The sequence below is a fragment of the Eleutherodactylus coqui genome, chromosome 1 (assembly GCF_035609145.1).
Source record: "Eleutherodactylus coqui strain aEleCoq1 chromosome 1, aEleCoq1.hap1, whole genome shotgun sequence".
Lineage (NCBI taxonomy): Eukaryota > Metazoa > Chordata > Amphibia > Anura > Eleutherodactylidae > Eleutherodactylus > Eleutherodactylus coqui.
Window position 1 is genome coordinate 536,396,628 of NC_089837.1, and position 19,119 is coordinate 536,415,746.

Consider the following 19,119-nt stretch of genomic DNA (forward strand, 5'->3'; position numbering starts at 1 on the left):
TGTTGCAGGTAGTGTATTGCACTCGGTATCCCATGGTGGCGGTAGTGTATTGTCCTCAGTATCCCATGGTGGCAGTAGTGTATTGTCCTCGATATCCCATGGTGGTGGTAGTGTATTGTCCTCGATATCCCATGTTGCAGGTAGTGTATTGCACTCGGTATCCCATGGTGGTGGTAGTGTATTGTCCTCAATATCCCATGGTGCTGGTAGTGTATTGTCCTCGGTATCCCATGTCGCTGGTAGTGTATTGTCCTCGATATCCCATGGCGCTGGTAGTGTATTGTCCTCGATATCCTATGGCGCTGGTAGTGTATTGTCCTCGATATCCCATGGTGGCGGTAGTGTATTGTCCTCAATATACCATAGTGGCGATAGTGTATTGTCCTCAATAACCCATGGTGGTGGTAGTGTATTGTAATTGATATCCCATGGTGGCGGTAGTGTATTGTCCTCAATATACCATAGTGGTGGTAGTGTATTGTCATTGATATCCCATGGTGGTGGTAGTGTATTGTAATTGATATCCCATGGTGGTGGTAGTGTATTGTCCTCAATATCCCATGGTGGCGGTGGTAGTGTATTGTCCTCGGTATCCCATGGTGGTGGTAGTGTATTGTCATTGATATCCCATGGTGGTGGTAGTGTATTGTCCTCAATATCCCATGGTGGTGGTAGTGTATTGTCCTCGGTATCCCATGGTGGCGGTAGTGTATTGTCCTCGGTATCCCATGGTGGCGGTAGTGTATTGTCCTCGGTATCCCATGGTGGCGGTAGTGTATTGTCCTCGGTATCCCATGGCGCTGGTAGTGTATTGTCCTCGGTATCCCATGGTGATGGTAGTGTATTGTCCTCGATATCCCATGGTGGTGGTAGTGTATTGTCCTCTGTATCCCATGGTGGTGGTAGTGTATTGTCCTCGGTATCCCATGGTGGCGGTAGTATATTGTCATTGATATCCCATGGTCGCGGTGGTAGTGTATTGTCCTCGGTATCCCATGGTGGTGGTAGTGTATTGTCCTCAGTATCCCATGGTGGTGGTAGTGTATTGTCCTCAGTATCCCATGGTGGTGGTAGTGTATTGTCCTCAGTATCCCATGGTGGTGGTAGTGTATTGTCCTCGATATCCCATGGTGCCGATAGTGTATTGTCCTCAATAACCCATGGTGGTGGCAGTGTATACTCCTCGGTATCCCATGGTGGTGGTAGTGTATTGTCCTCGGTATCCCATGGTGGCGGTAGTGTATTGTCATTGATATCCCATGGTGGTGGTAGTGTATTGTCCTCGGTATCCCATGGTGGTGGTAGTGTATTGTCCTCGATATCCCATGGTGGTAGTAGTGTATTGTCCTCGGTATCCCATGTCGCTGGTAATGTATTGTCCTCGATATCCCATGTCGCTGGTAGTGTATTGTCCTCGATATTCCATGGCGCTGGTAGTGTATTGTCCTCGATATCCCATGGTGGCGGTAGTGTATTGTCATTGATATCCCATGGTGGTGGTAGTGTATTGTCCTCTGTATCCCATGGTGGTGGTAGTGTATTGTCCTCGATATCCCATGGTGCTGGTAGTGTATTGTCCTCGATATCCCATGGTGCTGGTAGTGTATTGTCCTCAATATCCCATGGTGCTGGTAGTGTATTGTCCTCAATATCCCATGGTGGTGGTAGTGTATTGTCCTCGATATCCCGTGTTGCTGGTAGTATATTGTCTTCGATATCCCATGTCGCTGGTAGTGTATTGTCCTCGGTATCCCATGGCGCTGGTAGTGTATTGTCCTTGATATGCCATGGTGGTGGTAGTGTATTCTCTTCGGTATCCCATGGTAGTAGTAGTGTATTGTCCTCGATATCCCATGGTGGTGGTAGTGTATTCTCCCCGGTACCCATGTTGCTGGTAGTGTATTGTCCTCGGTATCCCATGGTGGCGGTAGTGTATTGTCCTCGGTATCCCATGTCGCTGGTAGTGTATTGTCCTCGATATCCCATGGCGCTGGTAATGTATTGTCCTCGATATCCCATGGTGGTGGTAGTGTATTGTCTTCGATATCCCATGGCGCTGGTAGTGTATTCTCCTCGGTATCCCATGGTGGTAGTAGTGTATTGTCCTCGATATCCCATGGCGCTGGTAGTGTATTCTCCTCGGTATCCCATGGTGGTAGTAGTGTATTGTCCTCGATATCCCATGGTGGTCATAGTGTATTGTCCTCGGTATCCCATGGTGGTGGTAGTGTATTGTCCTCGATATGCCATGGCGCTGGTAGTGTATTGTACTCGATATGCCATGGTGGTGGTAGTGTATTCTCCTCGGTACCCATGTTGCTGGTAGTGTATTGTCCTCGGTATCCCATGGTGGCGGTAGTGTACTGTCCTCGATATCCCATGGTGGTGGTAGTGTATTGTCCTCGGTATCCCATGGTGGTGGTAGTGTATTGTCCTCGGTATCCCATGTCGCTGGTAGTGTATTGTCTTCGATATCCCATGGCGCTGGTAGTGTACTGTCCTCGATATCCCATGGTGGTGGTAGTGTATTGTCCTCGATATCCCATGGTGGTGGTAGTGTATTGTCCTCGATATCCCATGTCGCTGGTAGTGTATTGTCCTCGATATCCCATGGCGCTGGTAGTGTATTGTCCTCGGTATCCCATGTCGCTGGTAGTGTATTGTCCTCGATATTCCATTCTGTGGTAGTATATTGTCATGGATATCTTGTAGCAGTGGCCATGTATTGTCCTCAGTATCCCATGGTGGTGGTAGTGTATTGTCCTCGATATCCTATGGTGGTGGTAGTGTATTGTCCTCGATATCCCATGCTGGTGGTAGTGTATTGTCCTCGATATCCCATGGTGGTGGTAGTGTATTGTCCTCGATATCCCATGCTGGTGGTAGTGTATTGTCCTCGATATCCCATGGTGGTGGTAGTGTATTGTAATTGATATCCCATGGTGGTGGTAGTGTATTGTCCTCGATATCCCATGGTGGTGGTAGTGTATTGTCCTCGATATCCCATGTCGCTGGTAGTGTATTGTCCTCGGTATCCCATGCTGGTGGTATTGTATTGTCCTCGATATCCCATGGCGCTGGTAGTGTATTGTCCTCTGTATCCCATGGTGGTGGTAGTGTATTGTCCTCGATATCCCATGGTGGCGATAGTGTATTGTCCTCAATAACCCATGGTGGTGGCAGTGTATTGTCCTCGATATCCCATGGTGGCGGTAGTGTATAGTCCTCGGTATCCCATGGTGGTGGTAGTGTATTGTCCTCAATAACCCATGGTGGTGGTAATGTATTGTCCTCAGTATCCCTTGGTAGTAGTAGTGTATTGTCATTGATTTCCCATGGTGGTGGTAGTGTATTGTCCTCGGTATCCCATGGTGGCGGTAGTGTATTGTCATTGATATACCATGGTGGTGGTAGTGTATTGTCCTCGGTATCCCATGTTGCTGGTAGTATATTGTCTTCGATATCCCATGTCGCTGGTAGTGTATTGTCCTCGGTATCCCATGGCGCTGGTAGTGTATTGTCCTTGATATGCCATGGTGGTGGTAGTGTATTCTCTTCGGTATCCCATGGTAGTAGTAGTGTATTGTCCTCGATATCCCATGGTGGTCGTAGTGTATTGTCCTCGGTATCCCATGGTGGTGGTAGTGTATTGTCCTCAGTATCCCATGGTGGCGGTAGTGTATTGTCATTGATATCCCATGGTGGCGGTAGTGTATTGTCATTGATATCCCATGGTGGTGGTAGTGTATTGTCCTCGATATCCCATGGTGGTGGTAGTGTATTGTCCTCGATATCCCATGTCGCTGGTAGTGTATTGCACTCGGTATCCCATGGTGGTGGTAGTGTATTGTCCTCGATATCCCATGTCACTGGTAGTGTATTGTCCTCGATATCCCATGGTGGTGGTAGTGTATTGTCCTCGATATCCCATGGCGGTGGTAGTGTATTGTCCTCGATATCCCATGGTGATGGTAGTGTATTGCACTCTGTATCCCATGGTGGTGGTAGTGTATTGTCCTCGATATCCCATGGTGATGGTAGTGTATTGTCCTCGATATCCCATGGTGGTGGTAGTGTATTGTCCTCAGTATCCCATGGTGGCAGTAGTGTATTGTCCTCGATATCCCGTGTTGCTGGTAGTGTATTGTCCTCGATATCCCATGTTGCAGGTAGTGTATTGCACTCGGTATCCCATGGTGGCGGTAGTGTATTGTCCTCAGTATCCCATGGTGGCAGTAGTGTATTGTCCTCGATATCCCATGGTGGTGGTAGTGTATTGTCCTCGATATCCCATGTTGCAGGTAGTGTATTGCACTCGGTATCCCATGGTGGTGGTAGTGTATTGTCCTCAATATCCCATGGTGCTGGTAGTGTATTGTCCTCGGTATCCCATGTCGCTGGTAGTGTATTGTCCTCGATATCCCATGGCGCTGGAAATGTATTGTCCTCGATATCCCATGGTGCTGGTAGTGTATTGTTCTCGGTATCCCATGTCGCTGGTAGTGTATTGTCCTCAGTATCCCATGGTGGTGGTAGTGTATTGTCCTCGATATCCCATGGTGGCGGTAGTGTATTGTCCTCAATATACCATAGTGGCGATAGTGTATTGTCCTCAATAACCCATGGTGGTGGTAGTGTATTGTCATTGATATCCCATGGTGGTGGTAGTGTATTGTAATTGATATCCCATGGTGGTGGTAGTGTATTGTCCTCAATATCCCATGGTGGCGGTGGTAGTGTATTGTCCTCGGTATCCCATGGTGGCGGTGGTAGTGTATTGTCCTCAATATCCCATGGTGGTGGTAGTGTATTGTCCTCGGTATCCCATGGTGGTGGTAGTGTATTGTCCTCAATATCCCATGGTGGTGGTAGTGTATTGTCCTCGGTATCCCATGGTGGTGGTAGTGTATTGTCATTGATATCCCATGGTGGTGGTAGTGTATTGTCCTCGGTATCCCATGGTGGCGGTAGTGTATTGTCCTCGGTATCCCATGGTGGCGGTAGTGTATTGTCCTCGGTATCCCATGGCGCTGGTAGTGTATTGTCCTCGGTATCCCATGGTGATGGTAGTGTATTGTCCTCGATATCCCATGGTGGTGGTAGTGTATTGTCCTCTGTATCCCATGGTGGTGGTAGTGTATTGTCCTCGGTATCCCATGGTGGCGGTAGTATATTGTCATTGATATCCCATGGTCGCGGTGGTAGTGTATTGTCCTCGGTATCCCATGGTGGTGGTAGTGTATTGTCCTCAGTATCCCATGGTGGTGGTAGTGTATTGTCCTCAGTATCCCATGGTGGTGGTAGTGTATTGTCCTCAGTATCCCATGGTGGTGGTAGTGTATTGTCCTCGATATCCCATGGTGGTGGTAGTGTATTGTCCTCGATATCCCATGGTGGTGGTAGTGTATTGTCCTCGATATCCCATGTCGCTGGTAGTGTATTGCACTCGGTATCCCATGGTGGTGGTAGTGTATTGTCCTCGATATCCCATGTCACTGGTAGTGTATTGTCCTCGATATCCCATGGTGGTGGTAGTGTATTGTCCTCGATATCCCATGGCGGTGGTAGTGTATTGTCCTCGATATCCCATGGTGATGGTAGTGTATTGCACTCTGTATCCCATGGTGGTGGTAGTGTATTGTCCTCGATATCCCATGGTGATGGTAGTGTATTGTCCTCGATATCCCATGGTGGTGGTAGTGTATTGTCCTCAGTATCCCATGGTGGCAGTATTGTCCTCGATATCCCGTGTTGCTGGTAGTGTATTGTCCTCGATATCCCATGTTGCAGGTAGTGTATTGCACTCGGTATCCCATGGTGGCGGTAGTGTATTGTCCTCAGTATCCCATGGTGGCAGTAGTGTATTGTCCTCGATATCCCATGGTGGTGGTAGTGTATTGTCCTCGATATCCCATGTTGCAGGTAGTGTATTGCACTCGGTATCCCATGGTGGTGGTAGTGTATTGTCCTCAATATCCCATGGTGCTGGTAGTGTATTGTCCTCGGTATCCCATGTCGCTGGTAGTGTATTGTCCTCGATATCCCATGGCGCTGGTAGTGTATTGTCCTCGATATCCTATGGCGCTGGTAGTGTATTGTCCTCGATATCCCATGGTGGCGGTAGTGTATTGTCCTCAATATACCATAGTGGCGATAGTGTATTGTCCTCAATAACCCATGGTGGTGGTAGTGTATTGTAATTGATATCCCATGGTGGCGGTAGTGTATTGTCCTCAATATACCATAGTGGTGGTAGTGTATTGTCATTGATATCCCATGGTGGTGGTAGTGTATTGTAATTGATATCCCATGGTGGTGGTAGTGTATTTTCCTCAATATCCCATGGTGGCGGTGGTAGTGTATTGTCCTCGGTATCCCATGGTGGTGGTAGTGTATTGTCATTGATATCCCATGGTGGTGGTAGTGTATTGTCCTCAATATCCCATGGTGGTGGTAGTGTATTGTCCTCGGTATCCCATGGTGGCGGTAGTGTATTGTCCTCGGTATCCCATGGTGGCGGTAGTGTATTGTCCTCGGTATCCCATGGTGGCGGTAGTGTATTGTCCTCGGTATCCCATGGCGCTGGTAGTGTATTGTCCTCGGTATCCCATGGTGATGGTAGTGTATTGTCCTCGATATCCCATGGTGGTGGTAGTGTATTGTCCTCTGTATCCCATGGTGGTGGTAGTGTATTGTCCTCGGTATCCCATGGTGGCGGTAGTATATTGTCATTGATATCCCATGGTCGCGGTGGTAGTGTATTGTCCTCGGTATCCCATGGTGGTGGTAGTGTATTGTCCTCAGTATCCCATGGTGGTGGTAGTGTATTGTCCTCAGTATCCCATGGTGGTGGTAGTGTATTGTCCTCAGTATCCCATGGTGGTGGTAGTGTATTGTCCTCGATATCCCATGGTGCCGATAGTGTATTGTCCTCAATAACCCATGGTGGTGGCAGTGTATACTCCTCGGTATCCCATGGTGGTGGTAGTGTATTGTCCTCGGTATCCCATGGTGGCGGTAGTGTATTGTCATTGATATCCCATGGTGGTGGTAGTGTATTGTCCTCGGTATCCCATGGTGGTGGTAGTGTATTGTCCTCGATATCCCATGGTGGTAGTAGTGTATTGTCCTCGGTATCCCATGTCGCTGGTAATGTATTGTCCTCGATATCCCATGTCGCTGGTAGTGTATTGTCCTCGATATTCCATGGCGCTGGTAGTGTATTGTCCTCGATATCCCATGGTGGCGGTAGTGTATTGTCATTGATATCCCATGGTGGTGGTAGTGTATTGTCCTCTGTATCCCATGGTGGTGGTAGTGTATTGTCCTCGATATCCCATGGTGCTGGTAGTGTATTGTCCTCGATATCCCATGGTGCTGGTAGTGTATTGTCCTCAATATCCCATGGTGCTGGTAGTGTATTGTCCTCAATATCCCATGGTGGTGGTAGTGTATTGTCCTCGATATCCCGTGTTGCTGGTAGTATATTGTCTTCGATATCCCATGTCGCTGGTAGTGTATTGTCCTCGGTATCCCATGGCGCTGGTAGTGTATTGTCCTTGATATGCCATGGTGGTGGTAGTGTATTCTCTTCGGTATCCCATGGTAGTAGTAGTGTATTGTCCTCGATATCCCATGGTGGTCGTAGTGTATTGTCCTCGGTATCCCATGGTGGTGGTAGTGTATTGTCCTCGATATCCCATGGCGCTGGTAGTGTATTGTGCTCGATATGCCATGGTGGTGGTAGTGTATTCTCCCCGGTACCCATGTTGCTGGTAGTGTATTGTCCTCGGTATCCCATGGTGGCGGTAGTGTATTGTCCTCGGTATCCCATGTCGCTGGTAGTGTATTGTCCTCGATATCCCATGGCGCTGGTAATGTATTGTCCTCGATATCCCATGGTGGTGGTAGTGTATTGTCTTCGATATCCCATGGCGCTGGTAGTGTATTCTCCTCGGTATCCCATGGTGGTAGTAGTGTATTGTCCTCGATATCCCATGGCGCTGGTAGTGTATTCTCCTCGGTATCCCATGGTGGTAGTAGTGTATTGTCCTCGATATCCCATGGTGGTCATAGTGTATTGTCCTCGGTATCCCATGGTGGTGGTAGTGTATTGTCCTCGATATGCCATGGCGCTGGTAGTGTATTGTACTCGATATGCCATGGTGGTGGTAGTGTATTCTCCTCGGTACCCATGTTGCTGGTAGTGTATTGTCCTCGGTATCCCATGGTGGCGGTAGTGTACTGTCCTCGATATCCCATGGTGGTGGTAGTGTATTGTCCTCGGTATCCCATGGTGGTGGTAGTGTATTGTCCTCGGTATCCCATGTCGCTGGTAGTGTATTGTCTTCGATATCCCATGGCGCTGGTAGTGTACTGTCCTCGATATCCCATGGTGGTGGTAGTGTATTGTCCTCGATATCCCATGGTGGTGGTAGTGTATTGTCCTCGATATCCCATGTCGCTGGTAGTGTATTGTCCTCGATATCCCATGGCGCTGGTAGTGTATTGTCCTCGGTATCCCATGTCGCTGGTAGTGTAATGTCCTCGATATTCCATTCTGTGGTAGTATATTGTCATGGATATCTTGTAGCAGTGGCCATGTATTGTCCTCAGTATCCCATGGTGGCAGTAGTGTATTGTCCTCGATATCCTATGGTGGTGGTAGTGTATTGTCCTCGATATCCCATGCTGGTGGTAGTGTATTGTCCTCGATATCCCATGGTGGTGGTAGTGTATTGTCCTCGATATCCCATGCTGGTGGTAGTGTATTGTCCTCGATATCCCATGGTGGTGGTAGTGTATTGTAATTGATATCCCATGGTGGTGGTAGTGTATTGTCCTCGATATCCCATGGTGGTGGTAGTGTATTGTCCTCGATATCCCATGTCGCTGGTAGTGTATTGTCCTCGGTATCCCATGCTGGTGGTATTGTATTGTCCTCGATATCCCATGGCGCTGGTAGTGTATTGTCCTCTGTATCCCATGGTGGTGGTAGTGTATTGTCCTCGATATCCCATGGTGGCGATAGTGTATTGTCCTCAATAACCCATGGTGGTGGCAGTGTATTGTCCTCGATATCCCATGGTGGCGGTAGTGTATAGTCCTCGGTATCCCATGGTGGTGGTAGTGTATTGTCCTCAATAACCCATGGTGGTGGTAATGTATTGTCCTCAGTATCCCTTGGTAGTAGTAGTGTATTGTCATTGATTTCCCATGGTGGTGGTAGTGTATTGTCCTCGGTATCCCATGGTGGCGGTAGTGTATTGTCATTGATATACCATGGTGGTGGTAGTGTATTGTCCTCGGTATCCCATGTTGCTGGTAGTGTATTGTCCTCAATATACCATAGTGGTGGTAGTGTATTGTCCTCGGTATCCCATGTTGCTGGTAGTGTATTGTCCTCAATATACCATAGTGGTGGTAGTATATTGTCCTCGATATCCCATGGTGGTGGTAGTGTATTGTCATTGATATCCCATGGTGGTGGTAGTGTATTGTCCTCGATATCCCATGTAGCTGGTAGTGTACTGTCCTCGGTATCCCATGGTGGTGGTAGTGTATTGTCCTCGGTATCCCTTGGTGGTGGTAGTGTATTGTCATTGATATCCCATGGTGGTGGTAGTGTATTGTCCTCGATATCCCATGGTGGTGGTAATGTATTGTCCTCGATATCCCATGGTGGTGGTAGTGTATTGTCCTCGATATCCCATGTCGCTGGTAGTGTATTGTCCTCGATATCCCATGGCGCTGGTAGTGTATTGTTCTCGATATCCCATGGTGGTGGTAGTGTATTGTCCTCGATATCCCATGGTGGTGGTAGTGTATTGTTCTCGATATCCCATGGCGCTGGTAGTGTATTGTCCTCGGTATCCCATGGTGGTGGTAGTGTATTGTCATTGATATCCCATGGTGGCGGTAGTGTATTCTCCTCAGTATCCCATGGTGGTGGTAGTGTATTGTCCTCGATATCCCATGGTGGTGGTAGTGTATTGTTCTCGATATCCCATGGCGCTGGTAGTGTATTGTCCTCGGTATCCCATGGTGGTGGTAGTGTATTGTCATTGATATCCCATGGTGGCGGTAGTGTATTCTCCTCAGTATCCCATGGTGGTGGTAGTGTATTGTCCTCGGTATCCCATGGTGGCGGTAGTGTATTGTCATTGATATCCCATGGTGGCGGTAGTGTATTCTCCTCAGTATCCCATGGTGGTGGTAGTGTATTGTCCTCGGTATCCCTTGGTGGTGGTAGTGTATTGTCATTGATATCCCATGGTGGTGGTAGTGTATTGTCCTCGATATCCCATGGCGCTGGTAGTGTATTGTCCTCGATATCCCATGGTGGTGGTAGTGTATTGTCCTCGGTATCCCATGTCGCTGGTAGTGTATTGTCCTCGATATCCCATGGTGGTGGTAGTGTATTGTCCTCGATATCCCATGGTGGTGGTAGTGTATTGTCCTCGATATCCCATGTCGCTGGTAGTGTATTGTCCTCGATATCCCATGGCGCAGGTAGTGTATTGTCCTCGGTATCCCATGTCGCTGGTAGTGTATTGTCCTCGATATCCCATGGCGCTGGTAGTGTATTGTTCTCGATATCCCATGGTGCTGGTAGTGTATTGTCCTCGATATCCCATGGCGCAGGTAGTGTATTGTCCTCGGTATCCCATGTCGCTGGTAGTGTATTGTTCTCGATATCCCATGGCGCTGGTAGTGTATTGTCCTCGATATCCTATGGCGCTGGTAGTGTATTGTTCTCGATATCCCAGGGTGGTGGTAGTGTATTGTCCTCAGTATCCCATGGTGGTGGTAGTGTATTGTCATTGATATCCCATGGTGGTGGTAGTGTATTGTCCTCGATATCCCATGGTGGTGGTAGTGTATTGTCCTCGATATCCCATGTCGCTGGTAGTGTATTGTCCTCGATATCCCATGGCGCTGGTAGTGTATTGTTCTCGATATCCCATGGCGCTGGTAGTGTATTGTCCTCGATATCCCATGGCGCAGGTAGTGTATTGTCCTCGGTATCCCATGTCGCTGGTAGTGTATTGTCCTCGATATCCCATGGTGGTGGTAGTGTATTGTTCTCGATATCCCATGGCGCTGGTAGTGTATTGTCCTCGATATCCTATGGCGCTGGTAGTGTATTGTTCTCGATATCCCATGGTGGTGGTAGTGTATTGTCCTCAGTATCCCATGTCGCTGGTAGTGTATTGTCCTCGATATCCTATGGCGCTGGTAGTGTATTGTTCTCGATATCCCATGGTGGTGGTAGTGTATTGTCCTCGGTATCCCATGTCGCTGGTAGTGTATTGTCCTCGATATCCTATCGCGCTGGTAGTGTATTGTCCTCGATATCTCATGGTGGTGGTAGTGTATTGTCCTCGATATCCCATGGTGGTGGTAGTATATTGTCCTCGATATTCCATTCTGTGGTATTGTATTGTCATGGATATCTTGTGGCAGTGGCCGTGTATTGTCCTCGATATCCCATGGTGGTGGTAGTGTATTGTCCTCGATATCCCATGGTGGCGGTAGTGTATTGTCCTCGATATTCCATTCTGTGGTATTGTATTGTCATGGATATCTTGTGGCAGTGGCCGTGTATTGTCCTCGATATCCCATGTCGCTGGTAGTGTATTGTCCTCGATATCCCATGGTGGTGGTAGTGTATTGTCCTCGATATCCCATGGTGGCGGTAGTGTATTGTCCTCGATATCCCATGTCACTGGTAGTGTATTGTCCTCGATATCCCATGGTGGTGGTAGTGTATTGTCCTCGATATCCCATGGCGGTGGTAGTGTATTGTCCTCGATATCCCATGGTGGTGGTAGTGTATTGTCCTCGATATCCCATGGCGGTGGTAGTGTATTGTCCTCGATATCCCATGGTGGCGGTAGTGTATTGTCCTCGATATCCCATAGTGGTGGTAGTGTATTGTCCTCGGTATCCCATGTTGCTGGTAGTGTATTGTCCTCAGTATTCCTTGGTGGTAGTAGTGTATTGTCATTGATATCCCATGGTGGTGGTAGTGTATTGTCCTCGGTTTCCCATGGTGGCGGTAGTGTATTGTCCTTGATATCCCATGTTGCAGGTAGTGTATTGTCCTCGGTATCCCATGGTGGTGGTAGTGTATTGTCATTGATATCCCATGGTGGTGGTAGTATATTGTCCTCGGTATCCCATGGTGATGGTAGTGTATTGTCATCGATATCCCATGGTGGTGGTAGTGTATTGTCATCGATATCCCATGGTGGTGGTAGTGTATTGTCCTCAGTATTCCTTGGTGGTAGTAGTGTATTGTCATTGATATCCCATGGTGGTGGTAGTGTATTGTCCTCGATATCCCATGGTGGCGGTAGTGTATTGTCCTCGGTATCCCATGGTGGTGGTAGTGTATTGTCCTCGATATCCCATGGTGCTGGTAGTGTATTGTCAATGATATCCCATGGTTCTGGTAGTGTATTGTCATTGATATCCCATGGTGGTAGTAGTGTATTGTCCTCGATATCCCATGGTGGTGGTAGTGTATTGTCCTCGGTATCCCATGGTGGTGGTAGTGTATTGTCATTGATATCCCATGGTGCTGGTAGTGTATTGTCCTCGATATCCCATGGTGGTGGTAGTGTATTGTCCTCGATATCCCATGGTGGTGGTCGTGTATTGTCCTCGATATCCCATGGTGGCGGTAGTGTATTGTCCTCGATATCCCATGGTGGTGGTAGTGTATTGTCCTCGATATCCCATGGTGGTGGTAGTGTATTGTCCTCGGTATCCTATGTCGCTGGTAGTGTATTGTTCTCGGTATCCCATGGTGGCGGTAGTGTATTGTCATTGATATCCCATGGTGCTGGTAGTGTATTGTCCTCGGTATCCCATGGTGGCGGTAGTGTATTGTCCTCGATATCCCGTGTTGCTGGTAGTGTATTGTCCTCGATATCCCATGGTGGTGGTAGTGTATTGTCCTCGATATCCCATGGTGGTGGTAGTGTATTGTCCTCCATAACCCATGGTGGTGGTAGTGTATTGTCCTCCATAACCCATGGTGGTGGTAGTGTATTGTTCTCGATATCCCATGGTGGTGGTAGTGTATTGTCCTCAGTATCCCTTTGTGGTAGTAGTGTATTGTCCTCGATATCCCATGGCGGCAGTAGTGTATTGTCATTGATATCCCATGGTGGTAGTAGTGTATTGTCCTCGATATCCCATGTTGGTGATAGTGTATTGTCCTCAATATCCCATGGTGCTGGTAGTGTATTGTCATTGATATCCCATGGTGGTAGTAGTGTATTGTCCTCGGTATCCCATGGTGGCGGTAGTGTATTGTCCTCGGTATCCCATGGTGGTGGTAGTGTATTGTCCTCGATATCCCATGGTGGTGGTAGTGTATTGTCCTCCATATCCCATGGCGGTGGTAGTGTATTGTTCTCGGTATCCCATGTCGCTGGTAGTGTATTGTCCTCGATATCCCATGGTGGTGGTAGTGTATTCTCCTCAACATCTTATGGCGGTGGTAGTGGATTGTCCTCGATATTCCGTTCGGTGGTAGTGTATTTCTGGTCTAGGAGAATGTGTACTATGACTCTGACAATCTCTTTTAGGTACTCTGTTGGTGGCACGTTCTCTGACTGCTCGGGCGGGCTCTGTCCTGCATCTTGAGGTGGGAGCACAGGATGGCGGTGGAGTAAGAGCTGAAGTGAATGCCCGGGTAAATGTCAGCATCTTACCAGGCTCTGCCCATATACCTACATTCCTTCAGCCTCAGTATGAGTTTGTAGTACCCGAAGACACTCCGCTAAGGACAATCGTGGGCAGTGTGAAGGCCAGCAACCCATCAGGTACCTTCCAAATGATGCCATACTTCTTGCTCATTGACGATTTTTATGGCAGATCTGCCACTGAATGTTATTTTGTCATTTTACTCACCACGGTGGGGGTCTGTATGGTGATTTGTAGTGGGTGTATCAGCTGTCCTTCTTTCTAGGTGCCCCTGGTGTAATCCTCTACTCCTTGGCTTATGGTGATCCCCGTGGACTGCTCTCTCTGGACCCTCATTCAGGAATATTGTCTACCCGCCGGCAGCTTGATCGAGAACAAGATGCTGAACTTCTTCTGGAAATCCAAGCCCATAGTGGGTCTCCTCCAGCCTACACCCGAGCACGGGTCATTCTCCGAATCACTGATGTTAATGATAACCCACCAACCTTCATGTCATCCTCACACACCCTCAGAATCCAAGGCTCCACTCCTATTGACGCCATCATATTTACTGCTAAAGCTTTAGACCCGGATGTAGGCGCCAATGGACAGATTGATTATCAACTTATGTCTCAGGGTCCCTTCAGCATCGATAGTTCTGGACAGATCCAGATTACCGGCCCGCTGAACCAGGAGAGCTACGAGCTCCGTGTCCTCGCACTTGATGCCGGGTTCCCCCAACTTTCTTCAGAATTAGAGATCACAGTCCTTGTGATAGAGCAAGAATTAGAGCCAGCTTGTGGAGCATCCGATTATCGCGTGGAGGTCCGGGAAGGAAGCCCCCCAATGAGTAAACTCTTGCAGGTACAAGCCTTGCTTCCTGGTGGGAAGGAGAACCCATTGCGTTACAGGTTGAGAACCGATGCAGATGCAGTGGGATTTAGTGTGGAGCCAGAAACAGGATGGTTGTATGTCCGAGGAGCCCTGGACAGAGAAAGCCGAGAAGTATATGTACTAGCAGTGCTGGCATCAGGGGGTTCTGGAAGTCGAACCGCCACGTGCACCGTACGAGTTCGCGTCACTGATGAGAATGACAACGCTCCACGGTTGAGCGAGGAGAGGTACTTCATGAGCATCTCTGAGAACCGACCACCAGGAGAGATTGTGGGAAGAGTCAGCGCTACCGACAGAGACGCCGGACAGAATGGACGCGTCACCTACAGACTTCCCACACAAGAAACGGCCTTCAGTATGCATCCACACACAGGTAGGAGCCGTATCTGCAAGGAGTCTGCTATTCAGGGTCTCCCCTAAATCTAGTGCCCTGTGGGCAAATGTCATGATAGAAGTTCCTTCCCATGGCGGTCTGTCTTGGCGTACCTTTACATGGAGCCGGCATTCACAGAAAAGTATCAACGAGTTTTTTGAAAGCTTTCTCCCCAGAGCGCTTATTGCTCCTTAGATGTCTGCCGACATATCTGTCATAGAGGGGTCTCCATGCAAACTTGTTGGCAAGTAGTTCAAATACGAATAACTGCAACTTGGCACCGCAACGTGTCATCAAGCAGCGCCTATTTGTTAGTGAGCTGAAACAAAGCTATCAGCCAGTCAGTGGATTATCGCCCGTCACGCTGTCGGTGGCCATATTTGCACAGACTGACTGTCATTTCCATTTAGTCTTCGGAGCAACTATTCAGACGACAGCGCACACCTCCTCGCTCATACACACTCAATAGTAGTATAAACAACCGTTGTGCCGTTTTATTCCAATTGCATGGAAATAAAAGGTTCTTAGCACTTACTGATCAAAACATGTGCGCCCATCTGCCCTACTGGACGGGTACCTAACTCTGGGACACCCCTCTTTGGGCCAAAAGCTTTCAATGGACTCGGGGAAAGCTGGATACTTGGCTATACACTTTCATTAAACCACCAGAAGCGTGAATGGAGTGCAAGCCAACAGTGAGGACGGCGCCCCCCCCCCACCCCCCCACCCCACCAATGCAATGCATACAGAAAAAGTCAGCACTTCCGACAAATACATGTGGAGCTGCAGGTAAGAGAGTAACAGAGACACAGGCCTCAGCATGTAGTTTTAGAGCTAAGTACCCATCCAATACGGGTGGCCTGATTGCGGCGGCTGAGCCCACATGCTTTGATCACATTGCGTGCCCAGAGCCTTGTCCTTTTGGTATAAACAACGATTGCGCAGGTTGATAGTAATTGTGTCCGGGGACTGAGGCCTGTGCTTCTGTCTCTGCATTGTTGCAGCCGGCTAACCTGCAGCTTCACATTTAGTTCATTTGTTGGAAGTGCTGATGGCTCATTGAGATGATAGTTGTCCCATGTAGTCGATGATAGTCGTCCCATGTAGTCGATGATAGTCGTCCCATGTAGTCGATGATAGTCGTCCCATGTAGTCGATGATAGTCGTCCCATGTAGTCGATGATAGTCGTCCCATGTAGTCGATGATAGTCGTCCCATGTAGTCGATGATAGTCGTCCCATGTAGTCGATGATAGTCGTCCCATGTAGAGCCACCTTTCTATGTCCCCTCACACCTGGCTGTCAACTTGGAATGGAATGGATCAGGTCCCGGGGAAGATGGCCGCTGCTATATACAGCTGAGCTGTGTGACAGTACGGCAGAGAGGAGAATGTCAGATGAAGCAGCAATGAAGAAAGCAGTTCAAGATAACTGGTGACGACACCGGGGTAATACAGTATATAAACAGTCTTTAAAGGGGTGGTCTCGTTACCAGACAATATTCCCCCTATAGCAGCCACCCAAAGGAGCAGTAATTACCCGTCCTCTGCCGCCACAGTCCAGCACTGCAGCCCCGCTGTGGTCCCGGTGTTTGTTGTGGAAGATGGTGTCACTGGATGTCACCTGACCGCTGCAGCCAATCAGCAGCTACACCATCACCAACCATTCTTTTGGCATCAGTGCTCACATCCGGACCACCATGATGCCAGGGGTTAACAATTATGCTGCAGACTCTGATTGGCTGCAGCGGTTAGGTGACATCATCTTCTGGGACCACAGCGGGGCAGTAGGGCTGGTTTGTGGCGGCAGAGGACGGGTACTTACAGCTCCTTTTGTTATTTTAGCACTGAGCTGTTATAGGAGGAATGTTGTTCGGTGACCAGACAACCCCTCTAAGTGCACAGACCGTTCCTACGTCACCCTCTGCTGGTGGTTTACCTGTACTGCGCTCTTCACTTGCTCAGCACTCTCTGCCTCCCTTCAGAGGCTTGTAGACCGCCACTGGCTTCTCTCCTCACTGGTGGGGTCTCATCTTCTCCGACCAGACTTACCTCTACGGCCTGCAGTTCCCTAGATGGAGGCTACACTACAACTCCCAGCAGTGTGGTGAGCCGTGGCTCCTCCCACACACCAGCAGTTAGCAGGGGTGCAGACATTGGCTGACTGTTGCCAGAAGCTTCCAGTTAACCCCTACAGTGCTGTCTGCTACACCCTATACATCACAAGACATTATGGACGGAGCACAGCGTATGGTTGGTCGCCAGGAGGCGTCTGGGGGGTCCCATTAAGAATCCTGTTCCCCTAAATCAGGGGCAAAGCTAGTAGGGCTGCAGAGGTAACGGTCACAGCAGCTGGAGGCCCTGGAGCTACTAGTTAGACCCCCCAGGGTCCCCGCAGCCCCCCGAGAAGTGAAGTGGAATTGTCATGTGAATGTAGAGGGGAACAGATGGGCCGCCCACAGCAAGCAGGTCACAAGCAGTGCTTGCTGTGGGTGGCCCGTCCGTCCCGGCTGAACTCCGAGATTCTGCGCGTGCGCAGTGGAGACGCGGCCCGTCCTGACTCCGCGGCTCGTGGAGGAAGAAGAGGAAGAGCAGCGCCTGCCGGGAGATGACCCCCCCCCCCCCCCCCCCGATGTCAACAACAACAGGAGACAAGGTAAGTATCATGTTTTTATGCTTTAGCAGCCATTGACCGTGGGTTCCCTGGGTCCATTAGGCAGACCAGGGAACAATGGCTGCTAAAGCATAAAAGCATTATTCATGTCAGAACCCCTTTAAAAAGGAAAAAACAGCAATGGTTAAAAAAAGCATGTTAAAAATACTATTAAAAAAAAAAAAAACACAATTAAAACTCCAATCTTTTGTATTATCACATCTGTAACGACCAGAAACACAAGTGTCCAACAAGCTGCCCGGCCGGCTGGCAGATGGATATGTGTTCCTCTGGTGTTGGCTCACCTGCGTTTAGGTCGCTACCTCTGTGCACATGTTGGGCGTTCTCCCAAGGGCCGACCTCACTTACAGATCTCCAGCGTCTTGGGTGATGCGTCGTTAGACAGCTCCTGTGGGCACTCTGATTCGCAGAGCTGCAGGCTGATGTGACACCTTCGTAGCAGTTAGTCTAGCTGTAGTCCCTGCAGGTTAGTTCCCTCAGTGACGCCGATTCTGGGGTGTTATGGAGCTGCGCTTCTCAAACATCGGCTGCCTTCTTTCTTGTGCCACTCTCCCTCCCCAACAGGCATAGATTCTCCAGGACACGTCTCACACAACTCCCCAAGCCGACTCCTCACTACTTTGGCAGCGCTCTCTCACGGCAATCTTTTAGGCTCAGTGCTACTGGCTCTGTAGCTTGCAGCTCTCTATGATCTCAAGTCCTCCAGATCTCCCACCTGACCTCTGCAGCCAATGGGAAGTTAGATACAACACTCCATAAAGAAATACACAAACTGCAGTAATGTAGGACGGCCAGTAGAGGTCACCCTTATACCATCCAGATTGCATGACTACAGGAACCATAACAGAGCTCATTACAGCAGAAACTCCAGCCTGGGCTCCCCCTTACATGACAGCTGGTGTTTGGTAATTGGAGATAACGCCCCATACGTCTCTTCTCTGTGTAGGGGAGTTATCAGTAAGACGGAGTCTGGACCGGGAGCACCAAGCCACATACCAACTGCTGGTGATGGCCCAGGATGGAGGGGCGCCTCCGCGCAGTGTGACCGGCACCATCCATGTGTCTGTGTTGGATGAGAATGACAACCACCCAGTCTTCCTGCACCCCAGCCCTGGAAGAGAGACCACCGTGCAGGTAACGGTCATGGACGGAGCACACCGCTCTGCCGGCTCGCCGCTCCTCACTCCTGCCTCTAACAGCATCTTCTATAAATGCTCTCTTGCAGATAATGGAGGGGAAGTTGTCTGGAGCATTTGTGTCCTCTCTCTTGGCGAAGGATGCAGATGAAGGAGAGAACGGGACAGTCACCTACAGCCTGTCAGGTACCTACCATATGTATAAGGTCATGGGTGAGAGCATAGAGAATAGACTGTTGATGGCATCATGGATGATTTGTGAGATGGTAGGAACATGATGTAATCTGCTAGATGGTTGGTCGATGATGTCACGTATATGACTGATGACATCATGAGCGGAGATCAT

At 49.1% G+C, this 19,119-nt stretch overlaps 1 protein-coding gene across 1 annotated transcript in view; it reads left to right on the plus strand.

Annotated features, from left to right (window-relative positions):
• The window catches only part of DCHS1 (dachsous cadherin-related 1), a 99,365-nt gene that overhangs the window by 31,409 nt on the left and 48,837 nt on the right, over positions 1-19,119 (plus strand). The window contains exons 5-8 of the mRNA XM_066588563.1: positions 13,602-13,838; positions 13,985-14,965; positions 18,584-18,771; positions 18,863-18,959. Of these exons, the coding sequence (XP_066444660.1) occupies positions 13,602-13,838; positions 13,985-14,965; positions 18,584-18,771; positions 18,863-18,959 (1,503 nt within the window). The remainder of the gene's footprint in view (positions 1-13,601; positions 13,839-13,984; positions 14,966-18,583; positions 18,772-18,862; positions 18,960-19,119) is intronic.